General features: G+C 52.7%; 1 protein-coding gene across 3 annotated transcripts in view; it reads left to right on the top strand.

The window, feature by feature from the left end:
* Positions 1–5,613: 5,613 nt before the first annotated feature.
* Positions 5,614–14,476, top strand: part of SLC22A8 (solute carrier family 22 member 8) — a 24,438-nt gene continuing 15,575 nt past the window's right edge. Inside the window, exons 1-2 of one of the 3 annotated variants that reach the window (XM_032283056.1) lie at positions 5,614–5,749; positions 6,807–7,164. In XM_032283056.1, the coding sequence (XP_032138947.1) occupies positions 6,832–7,164 (333 nt within the window). In that variant the 5' untranslated portion in view covers positions 5,614–5,749; positions 6,807–6,831. The remainder of the gene's footprint in view (positions 5,750–6,806; positions 7,165–14,476) is intronic. The other 2 variants (XM_032283057.1, XM_032283058.1) reach the window with 2 other exon arrangements.

Consider the following 14,476-nt stretch of genomic DNA (forward strand, 5'->3'; position numbering starts at 1 on the left):
TGAAGAGCATCTGGGGAATATGAACTCACCAAGCTCCTGCCATGGGCTCAGAGAGCAACAAATTCATCCTTCCAGAAGGTCCTGCATTTGTGGCCTTATAGTTGGTTGGGGAAAGGACAGATAATAAGCATGTACGTAATTTCAGACAGTGATGAGTGCTATAAAGAGTGTATAGAGGCAGTATGGAGAAAGCTCCTCTAGCTAGCGTGGTCCAGGAAAGCCTCTTGGAGGAGGTGTGATTTGAGGAGCCGAGAAAGACCCAGCCTTGGAAGCAATAAGTATAGAGATGCTGAGAGGGAATGAGGCTCTCCACCCAAAGCATGGGTGGCATAATAGGGAGGAGACCTCATAGCTCAGACAGGTGATCCCAATGGGGAAGTGCTGGGAAGGTGTCCCAGGGAGCCTGACATGGGTCCCACCCACCCCACCCCCCACCACCATTCTTCCTTCCTTCTCCAAAGCAATGCTCTGTGTCTTCCCCATTTCCTCCCATCTTCAAAATCCATTTCTGCACAAGGCCCAGCCCAGAGCAGGAGCTGGATAAATGTTTGCTGGATGAATAACCTCCTGAAGGCCAGCAAGGAGGAAGCGTGAGGACAAATCCGACGAGATCCTACCTTCGTCGGCAAGGAATCAATTGATGGAATTGATGGCCCCTTGAGGTGGTTCAAGCAGAAAAGACAAAGGAATTCCAGAAGGTGGGAGGAGGGGTCGCCTACACAATTGGAAAATTTCACACAAAAGTCCAGATTTCAAGCTATTTTTAAAATATCTGAAGATCTGGCAACCGAAGCCTGCAGATCCCCATGGCAACACCAGCTGGTGCTGAGCGGGCCGCTGCCCCCTTCAGACTGGACATGCGCTCTGCAACTCCCCGCGGCCCCACGCTCCCTTCTGCTGGCACTGGGCCCACCTCACTCGGCCACATCACCTGGCCCCCTGGGTTGAATCGGCCAAACCCCACCTAAGACCTCAGATGAACAGAAAGCCATGCTGGGACATGGGGTTGTGGCATCTGTCCCTTCCACCTGCTGCTAAGGACCGCCAGCCTGGGGTCCCGCCGTCGAGTTCTTAGGGAGGTGTTCGGTGTACGGGGCTCCTGGACCAGCAAAATCCGTTCCCTGTGCTGGGTTCCGAAGGAAGCACGAGGGCTCCAAAACTCAGCCACGCTGTCTTGAGGAAAGAGGTGCCATTCCGGTGCACACCAGAAGGGGGCGACTCTCCGGCCACGCCTTCGGAGCTGCCCATGAGGGCCGTTCCTAGCCTTGCCCTAGCAGCTGGAGCTCCTGTATCCCTGCCCTGTGCCACTTGGGGTGGCAGCTGAGGCCCAGGCTGCCGGGCAATGTGATGGGCTCAATCAGAATTGGCTGGGTCAGGGCCGCCTCCAGGGACCTGTTCCCTCGGGGCTCACCCTGCAATTAAGTACTGTGCTCAGGCTTTATATACTTTTATTTAAAACCCCAACAATCCCATAGGTAGGTTTTAATCCCCGTTTTGCAGTTACAGGTGAGGAATCTGAGGCTTACGCAGGCATCACCTGCCCAAGTCCACACAGCTAACAAGTGATAGATTCGAGATTCAAATTCAGGCCTCCGGAGTCCCCATTCCCTGAACTGCCTCACTCTCATAAAGGACATTTTAGAATCAGCCTATGGGGGGGGCGGTTTGAGGGCAAAGGACATCCTTGCCAGGTCCAGCCTGAAACCACTGTACACAGGCCACCCAATCTGTTGGAACCACCCAAGGACAGAAGCTGAATCTGGGGTCCCTGATAAGTCATTGATGAGACCAAGGGCTGAGGCCCCTGATCAGCCACCAGAGAGGAAAAGTTCCTGGCCTTTGGGAATTTAGGGAATGCCTCTCCATCCCTGCCAGGGGCCGCAGTCTGGGCAGCAGGACAGGGGCCCCCACGTGCTGCAGAACTGCCTGGAACCACCCTGGAGAGACTGGTGAGTGGGCAGTCAGAAGGCAACAGCCAGAGCAGAAGCAGGGGCATGGAAGCTTCATGAGGAGCAAGAGACCAGGAATCTGCACAAAGTAAGTCTAGACGCCAGAGTATGACTCAGTGAGCTCCTGGGGCCTCAGGGGTCGAAAGCCTCAGGAGCTTCCCCACTCCCACCCCAGGAGGACGGAGAAGCCCAGGGGATTATCGGCCCCTCTGAGACTATCACAGAGATGTCCCAGCCCCTGAGACCAAGGGGCTGGATGGAAGAGAAATTCTCCCCAAGCTGATTCATCCATTTTACCTCCCATTTCACCCCTGCACACCTTGCACTCACATCCTGGGTTGGCAGGTCCCTCCCCTGTGTTATCTGTTGATCCCACCCTCAGCATCAAAATTCAGTGTAAAGGCCACCTTCTCCAGGCAGCCCACCCTGATCCCATTCCCCAAACCTGGTCATTATTTCCCTCTCCTTCGACCCCTGGAATGTGTGGACTTCTCCCATGGCAATGAAGTCATTGCCTTCATGCTCTGATTGTTTCTGGGCTGCTGCCCCTTTTGAGGCTGGACGGTAGGGCAAGCGACATAGCTCCTAGAATGGGGTCTCGGATGTACAAGCCATGATACACGATGGATGGATGGATGGATGGATGGATGGATGGATGGAATGGATGGATGGATGGATGGATGGATGGATGGATGGACAGATGAATGGGCAAATGGACAGATGAATGAGTGAGCAGGTAGGAGGGTTGATGGCTCACAGAAAGTTCCATGAGGCCGCCTGGAATTGTCCAGAATGCCCAGACTTCCCTACTGCTCCTAAAGATAAGATTCCACTGTCTCACTTGTCACAGCTCCTCCCCTGCCTGAGTGAATTTAAGATTTTAAAGTGTCTGCTGTGTGGATGTGCCAGGGAAGTGGAGAATCAACCAGTGTTGCTTCCCTCCCTGCACCTCAGTTTCCCAGAGATAAGATGAGGACATCAGACCAGATGATTTCATGGGCCCTTCCAGCTCAAAACACATCTCCATGCTAGGACCCAGCAGAGAACACGGGAGATTGACTGAACCCAGGTCAGCTTAAAGGAGCCCCTGAAAGAGTTGGAACAAAAGAGGAAAAGAGAAAAGGTGGGAGGAGGAAGGGAAGGAGGGGGGAGGGAGGGAAGGAGAAAAAGAGAAAGAAAATCTATTTCCATATCCCAAATTAAACATGCATCTAGCATGTAAGATTTCCCAAATGTATAGTGTCTTTTTAAAAAAAGTTAATTTGAACATATTGAATGTAGGATCACAGCATGTAAGAAATGATGGATCCCCCTAATAAGGTGGATTTGCCTTGTGCAGGGATGGCCTGGGGCAGAGAATGCCAAAGGGAAGCATGAACCGTGTGGGGTGGGAGAGGTAAGGCGGAGGTGTGGCTGGGGATGCTCTTCTGGTCACCTTATCTTCAACTTTAGCCAGAGCACCCCCCACGCCCACAGCCCTCACTTCAGCCAGAGCATCTCTCCTGCCTGCTTTATGCATTGATCTTATGAACCCAATATATTGTTTGAATAAAAGGTTCCTGGTGCTTTTTTTTAAAAGGCACTTAACTAATCAAGAGAAACAAGGGGTCCAGAGAGAGTGATTTGTCAAAGGTCATACAACAAGTGCATCACACTATTCCTGATATCACTAATCCAATCACATCCATTAGGGGTTGGGGGGCACTGCCCGGATGCAGCTGCCCCTGCCTGGGCGGATTAGATCTGTATACTCTGGCTTAACTCCAGCAGCCTCAGTGGGGAGTCACCAGGCTCCTTTAAACAACATTCCACTAGGACAGGAACAGATGGATAACCCAAGCCAATTAGGAACCAGAAAATCTCCAAGAGGGCAAATGCCCAGAACAGGGGGAGCTCGGGGCAGCAGCCCAGCTCACTGCAAGCCTCACAGCCGAAAACCTTCCTAAAACAACCCCTTGGCTGCCTTGGAGCATAATTTAATCTTCCTTTGATGACTCCGGATCTCGCCCTGCCTCAGGCCACTCTAAGAACATCAATAACTGCTGGGTCCAGGTGGGAAGCTGAGGGGAGGGGCTGAACCCAGGTTGACCAGCTGACCCTGCCCTGCAGTAGGGGAGAAGCTCAGTCCGGACCCTGGGGGCTGGAGGCTGCCTTGGTGGAGAGGGCAGCACAGGAGGAGAATGGGAAGCCCTTTACAACCAAGAAGGGGAGCCCTAAGGGGTCCCCTCTCTAGCCCTCAGAGAACGTGGGAATGGCAGCTCCCAGGGATTTCTGGAGGTAGGAAGAGAGAGGGAAAGGCAGGCAGGAGTTATGTTGAAGACCAGCCTAGGTGACCTTTTTAAGGAAGAGGCAATATATTAATAGTACAATGTCCCCACAGACTTGGTAGAAAACGTTGGTTCTAAGGGAGGAAATGGGCTTAGAGCCACCCTGTGCCTGCCCTGCTGCTTCCTGGCTCGGGGATGGCGAGAAGGTCACTTAATCTCTCTTTGCCTCAGTTCCCCAATTATTAATGCTAGACTAGTCACAGGGCTGCCGCAAGGGTTAAATGGGTCTAATATTGGTGGCTAGAAGTCAGGGTCTTAGCCCGAAGTCTCTGCTGAGGACAAGGCCAGAAGAACAGACAGAGTGTTCATGGGTTGGTTCTCAGGTGAGACTGGACATTTGACTTTGTTTGGTTTGGCTTGGCTTGTCTGTATTTCCCATATTTTATGCAAGAAACACACATTATTATATAAATAAAATAATATTCATAGTGAAAATAAAACAGTAGGGACTGCACTGGATCCCCGGGGGAAGCGGCTGATCAGAAGAGAAGCCATTCTTTGAGGGTGGGATGGAAGAGGGCAGAGACACAGATGGGAGAGACACAGTCAGAGACAGACAGGGGAGACTTAGAGACACTGTCAGAGACACGGACAGGAGAAACACAGTCAGAGACATGGTTGGAGACACAGACAGGGGAGACACAGTCAGAGACACAGACAGGAGAGACAGTCAGAGACACAGGGACACAGACAGGAGAGACACAGAGACACAATCAGAGACACAGACAGGGGAGACAGAGTCAGAGACACAGTCAGAGACACAGCCAGGGACATAGACAGGGGAGACACAGTCAAAGATACAGTCAGGGGAGGTCCTGGCTGCCCCAGCGGCCCAGGAGATGGCAGCCCTTCATCCTCAGGGATAGATAAAAGTGACATTTTCTGTCTGAGTGTGCCCTATCACTTCCTGAGAGGCAAATCCTCATCACCTACTCAGGAGGTGCCAGCCAGGGGAGGTAGCACAGAGGAGAACACTGCCTGCTTACGGGCACCAGAGCGGCTCCCATTTGCTGTCCTCAGCTCCAGGTCCTCTGAACATCAGTTGAGAGGGACCTTGGCCGCTCAGAGCTCAGGCCAGATCCTCCCCAGAATCTCCCCTGGGTGAGCCTGCCTGGGCTGCTTGTCCCTCCATCCAGCCAGCAGGCCACTTGTCCCTCTGTCCAGCCAGCAGCCCTGCTAGGCTCAGCCACGCTGCTCCACCCCCCACCGACCTTCGCTGAGGCAGCCCTTTGAGGAGAGCTGGGCTTGGTGGGTCCACAGCGCTCTCCCTGTCAGTGATGTTAATCCGCAAAAGAAAGTCAAACATTAGCCCGGGAAACAGCTTATGCCTTATATAAGCCCCCCTGGGGGAGGCACAAACACAGCTTGTTAGAGCTCAGCTTCCCAACTACAGCGGCTGCCGGGCCCTAGGACAGAGCAGGGACCTCAGCTACACTCATCACCAGCCCCATCGGATCCAGACCCAGCTGCCAGGTGAGGAGGGAGGGAGGGCCCCCCAGCCCAGGCACCAAGGAACCCCCGGGAATCTCCCAGGACCAACTCCTCATTGCGACTGTCCAAGCCCCTAATGCCCTCTGAGACCCTCTTCAGCTCTTTCGGACACCCCAGCATTTGGAGGCCAGCTCCAAGAAACCGCCAGAAGCCAGGAGGCTCTGGGCTTGGGGAGGCCTTTCCTAGCAGGCAACCTGAACTCTGCTAACCCTGTATATCTGCCTGGAGCAACTGGGGACATCCCCCACCCACCCCCGCAATCCGTCCTTAGTAGCCAACACCCAAGGCTGGGCCCCTTGTCCCTGCTATGTGTCCTGCACTGTCCCATGCATGCAGCATGTGGGACCAGCCTAGCTGAGCACACACAGTCTCGTACTCGGAGGTGCACACACACATAACACACACCCAAGCTCACATGGCTGTGTCCTTCTGCTCCAGCCTAAATGCACACATACCTGTAGATACCTTTGTGTCCACACACCTGGACACACACCTACACCTTTGGTCCCACAACCCTCCATGCAGTGGGGTTCCTCCTCATGCATCCACCCAAGAATCTGTGGATCCACACACCTGAGGCCCCACCTCTTTTTTTTTTTTTTTTTTTTTGAGACAGAGTCTCGCCCTGTCACCAGGCTGGAGTGCAATGGTGCGATCTCAGCTCACTGCAACCTCTAACTCCCTGGTCCAAGCAATTCTCCTGCCTCAGCCTCTTGAGTAGCTGGGATAACAGGCATGTGCCACCATGCCCAGCTAATTTTTGTATTTTTAGTAGAGACAGGGTTTCACCATGTTGGCCAGGACAGTCTCGATCTCCTGACCTCAGGTGATCCACCCACCTTGGCCTCCCAAAGTGCTGGGGTTACAGGCATGAGCCACCGCACCCGGCCACCTCCACCTCTTTCCACACTTACACATGCACTGCTCCACACACCTGTGCTGGCACACCCACCTGGTTCAGCCTCCCATCTATGGTTCCATAGGCCCATGCACCACCACGCACACATATACCTCTCCCTGGCGTATGCCCTGCCCACAGCTCTGGCTCATCTTGCCCCAGTGCCATGACCTTCTCCGAGATTCTGGACCGTGTGGGAAGCATGGGCCGTTTCCAGTTCCTGCACGTGGCCATACTGGGCCTCCCGATCCTCAACATGGCCAACCACAACCTGCTGCAGATCTTCACAGCTGCCACCCCTGCCCACCACTGTCGCCCGCCCCCCAATGCCTCCGCAGGGCCTTGGGTGCTCCCCATGGGCCCAAATGGGAAGACTGAGAGGTGCCTCCGTTTTGTACATCCGCCCAATGCCAGCCTGCCCAATGATACCCAGAGGGCCACAGAGTCGTGCCTGGATGGCTGGGTCTACAACAGCACCAAGGACTCCATCGTGACAGAGGTATGCCTGGGCAAACCCTCTCCCTCCACTTACCCACACACCCCCACACCCTGCACCACTGGTGGGCAGCAGAGGAGGCTGGGGTCTGGCGTTCCCAGGACCTGAGGACAGGCCACTGGGCAGGCAGAGAGGAAAGACCTGAGTGCAGAGGCATTTCCACCAAGAGCCTTGGTTTCTTCACACTCAGAGTCCAAGTGCTTCAGCAAACTGCTACCGAGGGCCTGTTCTGTGACTGGTGCAGAGCTCAGTTCTGGGAACACAAAAACGCACCATGCCTGCTCCCAGGGGGTCTACAGCGTGGTAGGGATAGCACCCATTAAGGAAAATACCACACAGATAAGTGTAAAATTACAACTTCAAAGTGACCTCACACTATGACCTACGCCTGGGTTGGGTGTGGAAGTGAGGGCGTGGGGAATGGGCGTTGAAGGAATTCTCCCCAAAGAAATGCCCCTGGAACTCAGATCTGAACTTCAGCCAAGGGCCAGACAGGCAGTGAGGAAAAGGAGGAAAATTCCATCTTGTGCAAAGGCCCCAAGGTGGGAGGGCTGTGGAGGAGGGACTCCACAGCAGACCCAGAAAATGTCTTGTCCACACACACACAGCCACTCCTGAGTTCACCTCTCATTCCCTCATCCCTTCACTGATTCGCTGACTCTCTCATCCGCCACCTCGGGGAAATGCAGAGTTCGGTCAGACTCAGTGAGCTGACAGGCCAGTGATAGGAGGAAGCCTATGATAGGATGAAGATGAGGAATTGGGAATTGACATTTATGGGACATCGCTAACTGCCAGGCACATTTGGGTGCTCGGTGGACACTGTCTTGCTTGATTCCGAAGTGATGCTCTGTTGAAGGTGATTTCTATCTCCCCTTACAGATTTTTTAAAAAACAAAAAATCTAAGACCCAGAGAAGGGAAGTGATTGTGTAGGGCCACATGGCTGGTCAGTTTCAGAACTGGAATTTAGAGCTAAAGCCCATAAGAGGTACAGGGGGACAAACGTTTATGCAAGTTCAAAAGAGAGATAAACCGCTGGATTCAAGGGAGGCTTCCTGGAGGAGGTGGCACCTGAGCAGTGAGCAGAGAGCAGTGTTTTCATCCTCCCTCAGGTACCATGAGCCCGTCAAGGGCAGGATCCTGTTTTTGCCTCATGAAGAGAGATGCATTGCAAAGCCCTTACCTGGTGCCAAGCACTACACATCTGTGGACTCCTGGAGGCCCAGGAGTCGAAATCTCTTTAGGAGAAGTATTATCATCTCTAGTTCACAGATGAGGAAACTGAGGCTCGGATTGATTCCATGACCTCCCCATGTTACACATGGCTAGAACCTGGCAGAGGCAGGATTTGAATGTAGGGCTATGTTCAGAATCTATGTGACTGCTATTCATTTAACAAATATTTTTACATAAAGTGCTTACTATGTGCCAGGCATTGTTCTAAGAGCTCCACAGATATTAACACTTTTAACCTTCCTGACAATATGATAGGGAGTTCATATTTTAATTCCCTCTCTCAGATGGGGAAACTGAAGCACAGAGAGGTTAAGTAGCTTGGACGAGGTCACACAGCTAATAAGTGGCAGATTCAGAACCCAAACACACGCACCTGTCTCCAGAGCTGCACTCCAAACAATGACATTTGCTGCTCTCATATCCCTAGATTATATCTCCTCCCAGTCATGTCGGCTTTTTTTTCCCCAGCATCAAGCATAATGCCTGAAACCCATCAAGTGGTCAAACATTTCTTGACCCGCAGTGCATAATACTGAGGACACAAAGTCAAAGAGCCGCTAGCCTGCCTGCCTCCAGGAGCACACCACTAGTGACACACAGATCCATTCTCAAGGATCACGGGTGGTTTGGGGGAATACACAAGTTTCCCAAGGCAGGGATTTTCTGCTGCTTTGTTTACTACTCTATCTGCAGCAGCTAGAATAGTGCCTGGCACAGAGGAGGGGTTCTGTATGAATGAATATGCGCTTTGTACACTCAGAGTGCTCTGAAGCCCAAGGCGGGGTTATCTAACCAGCCTGGAATGGGGATTGAGGCAGGCTTGCTGGAGTCAGTAATGCCCACACTGGGCATGGAAGGGTGAGAGTTAGTGAGTAGCGCACCCCAGGCAAAAGGAAGAGTGACGGCAGCAGGGGAAGGGTCAAATGCAAAGGCACAGAAGGAAGAAGAAAGGCCAGGATCAGTAGCTCACACCTGTAATCCCAGCACTTTGGGAGGTGAGAGTTAGTAAGCAGTGCACCCCAGGCAAAAGGAGGAGTGGAGGGGGAGGAGAGTCACATGCAAAGGCACAGAAGCAAGAAGAAAGGCTGGGTGCAGTGGCTCACCCCCGTAATCCCAGCTACTTTGGGAGACCAAGGCAGGTAGATCACCTAAGGTCAGGAGATCAAGACCAGCCTAGCCAATATGGTGAAACCCCATCTCCACTAAAAACACAAAAATTAGCCAGGCGTGGTTGTGCACACCTGTAGTCCCAGCTATTTGGGAGGCTGAGACTGGAGAATTTCTTGAACCTGGGAGGCGGAGGTTGCAGTGAGCCAAGATCACACCACTGCACTCCAGCCTGGGCGACAGAGCAGGACAACTTAGTCTCAATAAAAAAAAAAAAGAAGAGAGCAAAAAGTCAAGATTGCAAGTGCCAAGGGAAGGCTGGAGGAGTGGCAGTAGGATATGGAGGTCCCCAGACATGGACCTGGGGAGGACAGCAGGAGGGCCCAGCTTGGATGCTGCAGCAACGAAGGTGTGGCCTGTGTCCTAAGGGCAATGGGGAGCCAGTGAATGTGGTGGTGTTAAGCAGGAGAGTGGCACCACAGGTCACCTTCAAAGGATCGTCACTCTGCCCTTTAGAGAGTCATTTGTGGAGTCTTTTAGTCTAGCAGCAGGGAAACTCGTTAACAAGTTGCACAGGGATCCAGGACAGAGACGACAGATAGAAGGGACAGTCGGAATAGATACCAGGAAGGTCAGGAAGTTGGAACCTATGGGACCTGGTAACTGAATGTAACTGAATGATGTAGGACGTGAGGGGCAGGGAGGGAGTGAAAGATGCCTCAATAGCCATAAGTATGTTTCCAAATGTACAGGTGACTTGCTGTGCACCTGGGTTCTGGGAAGACAAAGAGGAGTAAAACCCACCACCCATGTCCTCCAAAAACACAGAACCCAGCCAAAGAAACAAAAATCCCAGAGGGAACAATTAAATCATCATCATCACCAACATTTACTGCGTGCTCACGCTGTGCCAGATGGTTCTAAGCACTTTAGCCACATAAACTCATTTCATCTTCACAATAACCCTCTAAGGTTAGCACCTATTTTTTCAATTTTATTATTATTCTTTAAATTCTGGGGTACATGTGCAAATCGTGCAGGTTTATTACGAAGGTATACACGTGTCATGGTGGTTTGCTGCAACTACCCCCCAGTCATCTAGGTATTTCTCCTAATGCTATCCCTCCCCTAACCCCCGCCCCCCGCAACAGGCCCCAGTGTGTGATGTTCCCCTCCCTGTGTCCATGGGTTCTCATTGTTCAACACCCACTTATGAGTGGGAACATGCCGTGTTTGGTTTTCTGTTCTTGTGTTAGTTTGCTGAGAATGATGGTTTCCAGTTTCATCCATGTCCCTGCAAAGGACATGAACTCATCCCTTTTTATGGCTGCATAGTATTCCATGGTATATCTGTGCCACATTTTCTTTATCCAATATTATCCCATTTCACAGATGAGGAAACTGAGGGACAGGTCACTGGTCCAAGGCCTCACATTTCATACACGATGGAGTGGGGAGTCAAAATCAGGGGTCAGGCTCCAGAGCCTATGCTTCTCAGGACTGCACAACTCCCAACCCCTAATCTGTGAGGCTGATTGTGCACCCCGCTGCCCAGGCAGTGTTGAGTGGGTGGCCTGTCCACAGATCCTCCTTCCCTGCCTTTAGTGGCTCCTCCACGGCAGGGACAGTCCCTCCCTCACCCATTCCTGCCATCACAGAACTAGATGCATGGTAAGTGCTCAATCAACACTGAATGAAGGACATGCCCCCTCAGAGCCTAGTGGGAGAGAGAGACAGGCGGATGCAGACACTGCTAACTGCTGGGAAGTGGCTTCCTTTCCAGAAAACTTCTCAAGCAGCCTCTAGGAAGGCAAGACAGAGAAAGGTTTGCAGGCCTTGCACCCAGTCAAGCATCAGTTCACGCTTAAGCCAGTTCCCAGTCACCATGTCAGCAGTTGAGACAGTGTGAACCGCCATTCCAGCAAGATGACCGGGGTCTCCAGGTCTCAGGGCACTGCACCCTTCTCTGGGTCAGGTCTGGTCCAGGCGTACATCAGGCTCTGGATCTCCAGAACTCTCAGTTGTTGAGAGCCCATAGGAAGCGTCCCTGCCCAGCCATTGATTCATTCGTGGCTGGACTCAGCCAGCCACTGGTACCAGCACAACAAGGGCAAAGCCCTTTCATCTTTCTGTTTGTGGTTCAGCCATAACAAGTCCAGCTCCATGTGCTTGGGTCGGGTTCTGGCACCCTCTGCTAGAGGCAGAACAGTGGCTGGACCTTACCTAGAAGTCAGAGGCAGGGAACTGGATATGCTGGCTCCAGGTGAGAAGGGTGGTAACAAGGAAAGCGGGATATTTGGCAAAGAGCAAGGTAAGTCCAGGTGACTCCTGTTAGGAGAAGCAAGGTGCCATGTCCCAAACAAAGAGTGGGGGATCATGAACCAGAGCTCGCAACCTGCCTCGGCCAATTATCAGGAATGTCATGATCCCCAGAAGTCTCAGATTCCTCATGCGTAAAAAGGGCTAAGAAAGCAAGTGTGAGGGTTAACAAGGATGGGGCAAGCACAGGACTGAGCCCAGGGCCTGGCACAGAGCATTCCATTTCCATGTGAGCTGCACTCCTTGCTGGGGCCATGGTTTTTTGCTGTTGTCGTTAATAGGGGTGTCTGAGAACTAAAGGGTTCATCCCCATCAGAAGAGAAGGGGGATCCCCCAGTAAAAAGGGGAGCCAGCTCTCACAGTTGTTTCTGGCTCACCCAGGCCCTGACTTTGCCTCCCTCCTCAGCCTGGTCCTCCTCTTCTGCTCAGATCCAGCTCCACCCCCACAGTTAGTGACCTGGCAAGTCACCTCGCCTCTCCAGCTTCAGTCCCCTCATCTGTAGAATCGGGATTTTAAGGACACTCCCTCTTGGCGGGGGCAAGAGGGTGGGAGGGCTGAGCTGGTGGCGTGCACAAGCCCAGCACTGGGTCTGGACAGGCATGGAAGCAGCCCCCCTCCCCCTTCTGATCCCCTAAGCCTTCCTGGCAGGGGTGACCACAAATTCCTTTCTCTTGGTGCAGCAGAGACAAGGTCAGGATTTTTCAGAATGAGCTTTACGAGGACATTAAGAGGAAACAAAGGCCTTTTTTTGAAGTCTGAAAAGCATGGGAAAACGAATTCTGGGCACTGGGCTCCCTGGAGAGGCACGTACCCCATAGCCCACACCACTGAACCTCAGCTTGTGGGCCTCAGGGCCTGGGCCTGGCCATGGATGAGCAAGGCCATCTCTCTAAGGGCCCTGGGCTTCCTCTCTAGGCCTTGAGCCTCCCTGTCTTATCTCCAGGACTGCAAAAAGTCTGCCCCCCACCCTCCCCAGTGTGGAGGACTGCTCCATGGAGGCCCCAGGTCAACTGCTGGAGAAGCAGAGAGGCTGCCCAGTGAGGCCTCCTGGGAGCAGGCTTCCACCCTGGGGAGGGTCCCCTGCCGGGTCTCTGGCCAGCCACCTCTGACCATCCTTCATTCCAATCCCCAGTCCCTGGCTGCCCATCTCTCATCTCCAACAGCACTTCTGCCTCACACCCCCATTTGCCAACCCTCAACCCTGCCGGGGTCTCCTCCCCCTCCTCCATCTCTTTCCTAGACTCCGATCTGACTCCTGAGAAAAGACCTGAGAGCCCCACCCAAACCACTTTTCAAGCCAGCCTGATCCCTATTGACAGCCCTGATCGAGAAAGCCCCTGATTCTGTGCTCAGGAGAGCTGGGACCTTCCTGTGGGCTCCCCAGGATCAGGAACTCACGCAGTGAGCACCTGCTGTATGCAGGGCCCTGGGCTGGCACTCTGCCTTCCTCCTCTCGTGACCCTGCAAATCAGGCACTATTGTCCCCATTTTACAGAGGAATACATTGGGCTCAGATCCAGAAGGTGGCCCTCCCAGACATGATGTTGGGTCAAGCCTTTATAGAAGAAGGATGGAGTTGGGAGGTCCTGCTATAGAACCCACGCCCTTTCTACTACATCTCCTGTCCCTGTGAGCACAGGCCTTACAATGACATGTGACAATAATAAGACAGCTATTGTGAAGTGAGTGCCCATTGTTTTCCAGGAATTAGTGCTGGGTGCTTTTCATTCCTATGTCATTCACAAGCCTGAGAAGCAGGCACTAGGTACCTGTGGGTATTGATGAAGAGGCTGAGCCACACAGAGGTTAAATAATTGGCCCTGGAACACATAGCTCCTAAGTGGCAGAGCTGGAGACTGATGTCTTTTTGACTGTCCCTAGGATACCTGGCTCATCCTCCCTGGTCCTTTTGCCCCAGCAGTTTCCCTTAGGGATCCAAGAAGGTATATGGGCAGCAGCAATTCTCCCCTCAGCTAGATCTGACCTAGCTCCAAAAGGCCCCTGAACTAAGGCAGGCTGTTTCCTTGTTCCTGCTCCAGGGGGTAGGGACCCCGTGTGTAGTCCCAGGCAGAGCCAGCTCCCCGACACACACAGCAGGGCCCCAATACACACAGCAGGGCCCCATCCCGCTGATCATGGTCCTGATCACAAATGGCTTGTCCTGACTCTCTACAGCCCACCTTCTGCCTCACGCTCTGCAGGGGCTACCTGGCCTCGCTCTTTGCTGCTTACAATCTGGATACGATGTCAGAGCAGCCCATTTGGCTCTGACCTTGACTGCCTCCTCTATCACAATCCCAGCCTATGCTGGGCCATGATGTCTTACCGTGGCTCACAGCAACAGCTCCCATGTATGGTGCTTTTCCTTCAGCAGCCCAGGCCTCAAAGCAAGGCACAGAGGGAGGTATCAAGGAGCTGTGCTCAGGGCCAAGGGCAGCATCTTGGATCCAGCAGACCTGAGTTAGAGTCTCTCTTGAAATGAATTAAGCTATTCTTGGGCAAGGCACTTAACCTCTGAGCCTCAGATTCTTTGTCTATAAAAAGAGAGAGCAATACTACCTACTTTATAAGCTTGTTTTTTGTTGTTGTTGTTGTTGTTTTGTCTTTTTTTTTCTTTTTTTTTTTTTTTTTTTTTTTTTTTTTTTTTTTT

The sequence above is a fragment of the Sapajus apella genome, unplaced genomic scaffold, assembly GCF_009761245.1.
Source record: "Sapajus apella isolate SASKATOON/1434 unplaced genomic scaffold, GSC_monkey_1.0 scaffold14, whole genome shotgun sequence".
Taxonomy (NCBI): Eukaryota; Metazoa; Chordata; class Mammalia; order Primates; family Cebidae; genus Sapajus; species Sapajus apella.